General features: G+C 41.3%; 1 protein-coding gene across 1 annotated transcript; it reads left to right on the forward strand.

The window, feature by feature from the left end:
- Nucleotides 1-9,138: 9,138 nt before the first annotated feature.
- Nucleotides 9,139-9,624, forward strand: LOC143021854 (uncharacterized). Its single transcript, XM_076179619.1, has one exon. It carries the CDS (start codon nucleotides 9,139-9,141, stop codon nucleotides 9,622-9,624), a length of 486 nt encoding a protein of 161 aa, XP_076035734.1.
- Nucleotides 9,625-10,989: the final 1,365 nt, after the last annotated feature.

Genomic DNA, 10,989 nt, shown 5'->3' on the forward strand with positions numbered 1-10,989 from the left:
CCCTTACATTTACCTCTCGCACCACCCCATCCAGGTATAAGTTGAACAGCCAGAGAGACATAACGCATCCTTGACGAAGTCCCACCTTTACGTCGAACCACTCACTTTCTCCATTTCTAATCCTGACACATGCTCTACTATTCTAGTAAAAACTCTTGACAGCTCCTAGAAGCTTTCCTCCTATCCCGTATATCCACAAAACCTCTCACAGTGCCTTTCTGTCTACCATGTCATAAGCCTTTTCGAGATCCATAAAAGCCCAAAAACACATCCTTCCCCTTTCCTATAGCATATATATATATATATATATATATATATATATATATATGTGTGTATATATATATAAATATATGTATATATATGTATATATGTATATATATAAATATATGTTTATGTATATATATATATATATATATAATGTTTATATATATATATAAATATATTAGTAGTGGTGCTAAACAGAAATCCAAAACATAAGGATTTGTATCTATCTATTCGTTTATTTATTTGTTTATTTGTCTATTTCTTCATTTAAATCGTCTAGTTATTTATCTACTTATTTATTTAAATAATTCATTTGTTGATCTATTTATTCATCTAGTCATTTATCTACCTATTTCATTTTATATATTACATCATCTTGTCTCGTCTCGTCTTTTTTTCACGTTGTCGTATCCTGCTGTATGGTAGAGGTGCTTCCGGCCCCAGAGATGGAGAGGAAACAGGGATGACCCTTCGTTCACAAGGAGTTAAGACGAAAGGGACAACGAATGGGTGTTGGATGGGTGAAGGGTGGATTTATGCCTTGGTTAGGCCATCTCTTTGAAAAGAGGAAAGAAGAATTTGGTGAATGTACATATGTATGTATGTGTATACGTTTTGTGTATGTGTGCATCCATGTGTATGTATGTATGATGTGCCTTTGTATGTATATGTATACATGTATGTATGCATTGTTGTGTTAGTGTATATATGTATGCATGCATATGTGTGTGTATGTATGCGTATATGTGTGTGTATTTTTGTGTGTATGCACGTGCATATGTATGCATGTTTTTGTGTGTATACGAGTATGAAGATACCACAACTTTATCGAGATAATTGATTTCTCAATGATAGCATCTTATTAACTTGTACTCTGGTAGGAGTCGCGCATTCCTGCATACCCTGTCTCTGATTAATGTAAAATAAAATAACCTGATATATTATAATTGATCATATCAGAGTTTCTCGAATTGTTTTTCTTCTTCTTTTTTTAACATCAAAAGCCTCGCTTCCGCTATTTCGTGAAGGCTTCTCCCCTTGCGTGACTTTTTTTATATATTTTATTCCTTCCCCTTTTTTCTTTTCCTTGCGTTAATCGAATAAAACAGAAACTTTAATCTATGGAATGTGATATTGTTTCCTTATGCTTCGTTTATTCATTTTCGAGGTCAATGTCAGTGTGGATGTGTGTGTGGATGTGTTTGTATGTGCGTAAGTGTGTAGCTAGATTTACACTTAGGTGCCCAAGTGTATCCCATTAGCTGAATAAAATAATTTGGTTATATCTATGAAATTATACACCACCCATTAGTATCTTCCATCACATGTGTATATTACGAAGACAAATCACGACTAATGAACATACTTAAAAAAACATTTAATCTCACATTTTAAACATGCATCTTAATTCCGCACCCATCGTCCATTCATGTACCATGTATACACACACACACACACACACACACACACACACACACACACACACACACACACACACACACACACACACACACACACACACACACACACACACACACACACACACACACACACACACACACAAACACACACAAACACAAAATGAGTTGGAGGTGAGGTGAGTTTGGGGGGCGTGGGGTCAATGCTCTCCAGGAGACTACGAATGCAAAAAGAAAGATAAAAAGAGAATATTCAAAATAGAGTGCACAATGACACCCAAAGGAAGAAAAAATATATATGAGGCGGCTAAAAATATGCAAATGAGAGGGCACATGCACATGCCAGCACTTATAGCTGGAAAAGCGCCGGAATAATAATGTTGTCTATGGTAAGGATATGGATATATCTGCAACAGTATCAGCATATAGATTGGATCTTACTGTTTAGTTTTTTATATCATCATGGTCAATTATAGTGATACTACATGATAAAATGTAAATAATCATATATATATATATATATATATATATATATATATATATGTGTGTGTGTGTGTGTGTGTGTGTGTGTGTGTGTGTGTGTGTGTGTGTGTGTGTGTGTGTGTGTGTGTGTGTGTGTGTGTGTGTGTGTGTGTGTATACATATATATATATATATATATATATATATATACGAATATCTAGGGAGCAGATTCTCTTGTATGCATGTGTTGTTAGTCGACAGCATTAAGGAGGCTCTTAATCTTCTTATGGGTATTCTCCAGCTTTCTAACCAATACTCTGCCATTTGGAGGGTGGGCATAAACCAAGTTGCCAAAATGATTAATTTATTCAACGTTTCGTCTGCAAAGAGACATCTTCAGGAAAATCTGTAACATAAATATTACCGACATACAGAAATAAAGAAAAAAGGTGTTAACCTAATTTTTTTTTTCACAATTATGGAAATAGATATCAATAAATCAGCAATGATTCAAATCCTATCTCGATACACGGGCCGTTGGGGACCACTACTTACAAAAATTAAAGGTCCAAAGAAATGACGAAGGAAATCGTCGGTTGCTGACTTATATATACGAACCTAGCCGGCTTGGGGGGTGGAAAGGGTAGTGGGGGAAGGGTTAGTGGGCGGGGTTAACTTCTCATTATCACATGAAGGAGAGGGTCGAGGAGGTGGGGGTTGGGGGGTTAGGGGGTTGCGAGGTCGGTTTGGGGGAGGATGGATGGAGTGGGTGGGAGGAGGTGGAGGGGGTTGGGGCGTATTGACATAGGGTGTGGTCACGTGTGGTGGTGGCTTCACTACATTTTTAAACAAACCAATGACGGAAATTATGTTCCTTTGGATATTTATTATAGGGTTATATTTCCTTATAAACATAGCTTCTAAAAGCTTAATTATATGTGCATCCCTATTGATTGCTATAATCCCGGTGTTCTTAACTAGGCATTCACGGGTGGCTGTTTGGTTATGATATTTCAATAAATGATGTTTAATAGCCCCGTTTTGCAAGTGCATTGATATTCTCCTACTGAGACTACATATAATATAACCAAAACATGATGAATTGCGGGTTACACAGTCCCCGGTAAGACATTTTGGATGTTCATATTGGATGTTCATTTTGAGCACAAAACTACTTTTTCCTATCTATTTGTTTATTTATTTATTTATTTATCTTTATTTTATTTCATCTTATCATTTTTTTACTCGCCAAGAAACCTTATTATTCTTTGAACAAATGCCACTTATTGACTCATACATAAATTAGAAAAAAATGGGCTTACACTTCAAGAAAAATCCCAGGGATTCTCCAGCAAGGCGTCTGGGCTTTCACTTCAAGAAAAATCCCAGGCACTCTCCAGCAAGGCGTCTGCTCCCTTTTTATCCGGAACGGTCCTACAGTAGAAGAACCTTGCGGGGACAAAGTGGCCTCTTGTTGCCTGCATTCCCGAAGACCCCCTTGGGTTTGTATTCAAGCTTTTAGTGAAGCCTTTGTCCAATGAGAGCAGACTCCAAGAGTCTCTAAAAGGCTTCCGGAGACCAAGGACCAATATCTTTAACTCCTATTATGGGGTCTCTTCCGCCTACCACATACCATGAGTATCCGAACACATATGGTAAAGGTGACAGTGATGGTCGAAACTGTGCCTCGTTGCCTTTTGGATTTCTTCTTTTTTATTTATACTTTTGTCATCATCTATAGAAACTTCTCTATCTTCTGAAAATATCCTTGGAGTTTTTAGGATTTCAAGGGGAGGTTAGGCCTTTAGTGAGGATAGAATTTCAGGGAAGTTAGTTCCAGTGTTCAGAGAGGTTTAATCAGTTTGATTAAGGTTTTGGGGATAGCTTTTAAGGTTTCAAGTTAGGTAATGATTTGGACAACATATTTTCAGGTTCAAACTGATGAAATGTTGGTCTACGGACTAGTTCTGAAGACTACAGTGTACGAAACATATATATGATATGACATTTTTTCAAATGTTGCAGAGTGATTTAACAATAATAACATATATTAAACCTTTTGAATCCATACAATCTTTTAAGGGTGAACATGATACACAGAGTAAAAGGATTCAGAACTTTCGCTGGACTCACGAACAATGCTTCCGACCCAGGCCAATGGGCAAGATGTGGGGATGACCCGTCCTCCAATAGGAGCCAAGAAATTAAAGAGGGAGGGGTGTAAGTGGGAGTGGATGACCCGTCCTCCAATAGGAGCCACGAAATGAAAGAGGAAGGGGTGTAAGTGGGAGTGGATGACCCGTCCTCCAATAGGAGCCAAGAAATGAAAGAGGGAGGGGTGTAAGTGGGAGTGGATGACCCATCCTCCAATAGGAGCCAAGAAATGAAAGAGGGAGGGGTGTAAGTGGGAGTGGATGACCCGTCCTCCAATAGGAGCCAAGAAATGAAAGAGGGAGGGGTGTAAGTGGGAGTGGATGACCCGTCCTCCAATAGGAGCCAAGAAATGAAAGAGGGAGTGGATGACCCATCCTCCAATAGGAGCCAAGAAATGAAAGAGGGAGGGGTGTAAGTGGGAGTGGATGACCCGTCCTCCAATAGGAGCCAAGAAATGAAATAGGGAGAGGTGTAAGTGGGAGTGAAGTGTGTGAGGATGAAATGGGTGGGAGTGGATTCATACATTTGACGTTGGCTACCTCCCTTGTAAAGAGGAAAAAAACCTTGGTATATAAATTACAAAGGATTACAAAGGCGTATGTTTAAGTCGATTTTCGTATGATTTATTTTTTATATTTGGAATCAGTTTTGTGGCTCGCCGTTGTACTTTTTCCAATCTGTCACTGTCTTTAATGAGATTCGGTGACCATACGGAAACAGCATATTCCAAATGTGGACGAACTAACGATTTATATAGCTTGTTAATGAGAGATGAAATTTTGAAGTCAAAAGATTGCGCAATTAGTCCTAGAATCTTATTTCCTTTCTCAGAGGCTGAAATACACTGTTTAGATGATTTGAAATCGTTACTGATAATTACGCTGAAATCCTTTTCACTATCCACTTTTGTTAACGAATTTCCAAATAACTTGTAATCGTACTTACTGTTATCTTTACCTAAGTGCATAACTTTGCATTTACTTGTGTTAACTATCATTATCCACTTTTCAGACCATTGCTATAATTTATCTAAATCTTCTTGAATATCTAATTGATTTAAGTGATCATTTGCCATTCCGCACAGTTATGTATCATCAGCAAATTTAGAGACAATAGATTTTAGTCCGTGGTCTATATCATTTATGTATACTATGAATAGAAGGGGCCCAAGAATGGAACCCTGATGAACTCCCCTCGTAACATTTTTCCATCTAGAAGTTTTGCCGTTTAGAACAACTCTTTTCGATCAATCAACCAATTTCTAATCCAATTTAATAGTCTACCTCTTACTACGTGTGGGACGGTATGTATGTATGTATGTATGTATGTATGTATGTATGTATGTATGTATGTATGTATGTATGTATGTATGTATGTATGTATGTATGTATGTATGTATGCATGTATGTATGTATGTATGTATGTATGTATGTATGTATGTATGTATGTATGTATATATGTATGTATGTATGTATGTATGTATGTATGTATGTATGTATGTATGTATGTATGTATGTATGTATGTATGTATGTATGGGGTGTTTTTAGGTAGGAATAGTACCTCTGTAGAAGGGATTACCAGGTCACTTTAGGATAGCTCCGTCTACCTTAGTTCCCACCTGACACCCAGCTCTCACCTGTGGCTCCTAGAAGCTGTATTATGCACAGCGGCCACACCCCGGTAACCGTTTTGGCAAATGGGCTAAATAAGGTGACGGTAGCCGGTCGGGTTTGAAACTCTCCGGTGAGTTATTAAGGGTATGCCTACCCTAGCATGTGAAGAGTGCCGTCGGCAGAATGAGCGGAAGAGGTCAATTTGTTGTCCCAACGGTCATTAAGGCGGCGACTGCAGGCGTCGTGGAGCGCTGAGAGAACGGCAAGGCACAGAAGGCGTCGTGGTCATCCATTGCAGCTAAAGGAGCCCCTGGTTGTGACGGCCTCCGTACCACCGGGCCCTGGTTCCCGAGGCCGAGAGAGTGGGATTGCCCCCGTGCAACGACTTTATCACTCAAAACCATTCCGGCTTAGGTGTTTCCTCTCAGGTGGCACCCTCCTATCCCCCTTCCCCCCTCAATATTTTCATCAAAAGCCCTGCGGCAATGGGGAACGGGCAAAGCAACAGGTGGAGGCGACCACTGGAAGTTGTAGTTTGAATCCTGCACTTAGGCGGCATGGCGGTAATAGTCGCTCTTCTTCTGACCCCGGGATAACAGTGGAATTCGGTGTTTCCCCAGGCGACTGAGCAGCCTTTTTAGGGTAGTACTGCCCACTCTCACATGAGGGAAGGGACTAGATAAGGTGTTCCAACCAAAACTTGTCCTTATCAACTGGCCAATATACCACGACTGGCAGTTTGCCCTTTAAGCGGTCGGAAACAAAGAAGAAAGAACCTAATACTTGGGCATGTAATGTGCACACTCTCATGGATAGAGAAAACTCCTCAAGGCCCGAGAGGAGAGCAGCCCTCGTCGCAAGAGAACTGGCCCGCTACCGCATCGACATGGCGGCCCTTAGTGTAACCAGACTTCCTGAGGAGGGATCAATTGCAGAACGGAAAGGTGGTTACACTTTCTTTTAGAAAGGCAAGAGGAAAGACGAAGACAGAATACATGGATTAGGACTCGCCATCAAAACCTCACTCCTCAAACAGCTACCCGACCTTCCAACATATATTAACGAACGGCTGATGAAGATTCGCTTCCCTCTTGACGTACTCGACATGCCACGATCATCAGCACTTACGCCCCCACTCTCACAAGTAGCGACGAAGCAAAATAAACCTTCTGCAAAGAGCTCAGCACCTTAATGAAAGACGTTCCCCCCTGGCAATTTTTTTTTCTGCTGGGCGATTTCAATGCCAGAGTTCGAGCGAATTACAACAACTGGAACGGTATGCTAGGACTACATTGCATAGGAAGTATGAACTTTAAAGGTCTAATGCTATTGAGCATGTGCGCTGAAAACCATCTCGTTATTACGAACACCATGATTAGACAGGCAGACAAGTATAAGGCGACCTGGTTACATCCCAGATCTAGGCAGTGGAATTTGATCGACTTCGTCGTCTGCCGCCAGAGAGACATCTGCGATGTGAAGATCACAAGAGCAATGCGCGGTGCAGAATGCTGGACAGATCATCGTCTAGTCAGATGAATCCTATCACTGCACATCATCCTAACACACCGTAAAATGCCAAAAACCATCAAGCCAGTATACAACGTCGTTCGATTTAAGAACTCCCAGCAACGTAACGAATTTGCGGATGACCTGGACAACCGACTCACGGATCCCTGACTGGCTGCCCGACACAACAATGGGAGCAGTTCAAGTATCTGGTGACGGAGTCAGCCAGGGCCACCATTGGTCCCAGGAAGAGAATCCACCAAGACTGGTTTGATGAGAATGACGAGACCATAAATTTGCTCCTCGACAACAAACAGAAGGCCTTTATTAAGTGGCAGAACGACCCTTCCTCCACCGCCAAGTATGATCGCTTTAAGCACCTCCAGAGACAGGCCCAAACAACGCTTCGAAAGATGAAGGACAAGTGGTGGGAGGACAAGGCGGAGGAGGTCCAGAGATACGCTGACACCCAGAACTCCAAGATGTTCTACTGTGCCATAAAGGAGGTCTATAGCCCCATGAAGCCGTGTACCGCTCCGCTCTTGACAGCAGACGGCTCCACCCTGTTGAAAGAGAAAAGAAGCATCAATGCGCGATGGAGGGAGCATTTCTGCACCCTACTTAACTGGCCATCGACAGCAGAATCTCATGACATCGACCTCATCACCCAGAAACCCACAGTCCACTGTCTCGACCTTCCACCTACGATAGAAGAAGTCATGAAGGCATTTAGCCAGACCAACTCAGGGAAGGCCCCTGGCATGGATGGGATTCCAGCTGAAATCTTCAAGTCAGCTGGACCCGTTGCCCTGGAATCCTTCTTCTCCCTCCTTACCAACATTTGGGGCGGTAAAGAGATATCCAAAGAACTCAGAAATGCCACTGTCATCTCCCTCTTCAGGAACAAGGGCAGCAAGACAGATTGTGGAAATTATAGAGGTATCTCTCTTCTTCCCATTGCGGGAAAAATCCTGGCAAGAGTCATGTTTAACCGTCTCGTTATTCATGTCTCTAAAGACAACCTGCCAGAAGCACAATGCGGATTTCGACCAAACTGCAGTACGGCTGATATGATCTTTGCCATGCGCCAAGTGCAAGAGAAATGCATTGAACAAAACATGGAATTGTACGTAGTCTTTATTGACCTCACCAAGGCATTCGACACAGTGAACAGGGAGGCCCTCTGGGTTATTCTGTCCAAGCTCGGATGCCCAGGCAAATTCGCCAGTCTTATTAGACAGTTCCATGACGACATGACCGGGCAGGTGCTGTCAGGTGGAGAGGTGTCGGAGCACTTCAACATCAGCAATGGCGTCAAACAGGGATGCGTCGTAGCCCCGATCCTCTTTAATCTGTTCTTCACCTGCGTGCTCAACCATGCTTTCAGGGACCTGGACCTTGGGGTATATCTGCGATTTGGATTTGAAGGTTCTCTGTTCGATCTTCGTCGACTGAGAAACTCATTCTTGAGGCAATTTTTGCTGATGACTGTGCCTTCATGGCCCACAAGGAATCTGACCTACAGCTAATCGTCGATAAGTTTACTGAGGCTGCCCGCCTTTTTGGCCTTATCATCAGCCTTGGAAAAACAGAGGTGTTTTTCCAACCAGTACCCACCTCTACCTCCCAGCCTCCCTCCATCTCCATCGAGGGAACTCAACTGAAAACTGCGAATGAGTTCAAATATCTCGGCATCACCATTACCAACGACGGCAGCATGGACAAAGAAATCAGTGCCAGAATCTGCAAAACCAGCCAAACACTTGGCTGGCTCAGAACACGAGTCCTGAACCAGCGAAACGTCAAACTTTCTACCAAACTGAAAATGTACAGGGCTGTGGTCCTTTCCAACATTCTTTATGGCCGTGAGTCATGGACCCTGTACAGTCGACACTTGAAGAAGATAGAGCACTTTCACATGCGCAGCTTAAGATCCATTCTAAATATCAAATGGCAAAACCGAGTCACAAACCTGGAGGTGTTTGACCGTGAGGAGATGATCAGCATCGAGACCATGATCATCAAAAGTCAGCTCCGATGTGTGGGACATGTCATTCAAATGGATGACCACTGCCTCCCCAAACAACTCTTGTATGGGGAACTTAGCTCAGGCAAGAGAAACACAGGTAGACCACGCAAGCGCTTTAAAAACTGCGTGAAGACACACCTTACCCATACTAATATTCCACCAAAAAAAGCTTGAAACCGAAGCTTCGGTCAGACCTCAGTGGTGTTCCATTACCCTGGAGGCCCATACCGTTTTTGAGGACCAGCGCAGGGAAAACGCCAGGAAGGCATGAGAGAGGCGCAAGGCCACGTCATCACAGCATCCAAGCAATGGACATTTCCCCTGCCCCCACTGTCCCCACTGCCCCCGCATCTGCCGTTCGAGAACTAGCTTTATAAGCCACCTCCAATCACACAACAGGCGTTGACGTTCCTCCCCGCCAAAAAAACGTAGAAAAGCTGTCATCGACGAAATCGACGTATTACCATCATTTATATATATATATATATATATATATATATATATATATATATATATAATATATATATATAATAAAGTAGTAGCCTCTGTCTATCAGTTTGTTTGTTTGTTTGTTTTTTGTTTGTTTGTTTGTTTGTTGGTTTGTTTGTTTTTGTTTGTTTGTTTGTTTGTTTGTTTGTTTGTTCGTTCGTTCGTTCACGAACTCCTCCGAGGGTTTTAGAGACAGACCCCCATAACCATATATATTCTGATACCCTATCATTCCAGATACTTGGATAACTATATTTCATTTCCAAAGAAAACATTATTTTGGTTAGGTTTAAGGGTTATAGTTAGGTGGTTTATTGTGTGGGAACACGCCACTACTGTAGTATCCCCTTAAGTCGCATAGCATTTTTTGTGGCATAAGAATTAATATGATTAAACAAACCATTGTATGTGTCCATAAATATTATCTATATTTGTGAAATTAATGTTGCCACAAATCATGATAGCTTTTGTAAGAAGAAAGCATGTATATATAGTATGATTGTATAATTTTACCAAATGTTGAAATATTGGTTATTTTCATTTAATTTTAGTGCAGGTGGAAATAGATTATTCACAAGCTCTCCTAGGTTTTGCAGATAAACCCCTTTAACCGTATATATTCTAAAGATAAAAAACTAGATACATTTCTTTACCTTTTAGATGTAGACATATATTGTCAATCTACACACACACACACATACACACATGTACAAAAGAATGTGTACATCTGATATTTGTGCTTGTGTATGCATGTATTTTCAAACTAGGGACTCCCAACCATGGGGGGGCGGGGCACACACCTGAGAGGGGGAGTTTTTAAAGCTATATTTCATTTCAAATATATTTTGGTTAGAGTTAAGGGTTAAAGTTTGGTGGGGTATGGTTAGGTTAGGGATTAGGCCTATTCAAGATCTCGCAGCAGCGCGCAGGTAATTTGGCTAGTATATATATATATATATATATATATATATTTCTATCTTTATATATATATATATATATATATATATATATATGTGTGTGTGTGTGTGTGTGTGTGTGTGTGTGTGTGTG

This window comes from Oratosquilla oratoria, chromosome 43 (assembly GCF_046742065.1).
Source record: "Oratosquilla oratoria isolate Oo_2021 chromosome 43, ASM4674206v1, whole genome shotgun sequence".
NCBI classification, from domain to species: Eukaryota; Metazoa; Arthropoda; class Malacostraca; order Stomatopoda; family Squillidae; genus Oratosquilla; species Oratosquilla oratoria.

Coding starts and splice junctions, on each gene's coding strand:
- LOC143021854 (XM_076179619.1), top strand. CDS start 9,139: ATGGACAAAGAAATCAGTGCCAGAATCTGCAAAACCAGCCAAACACTT.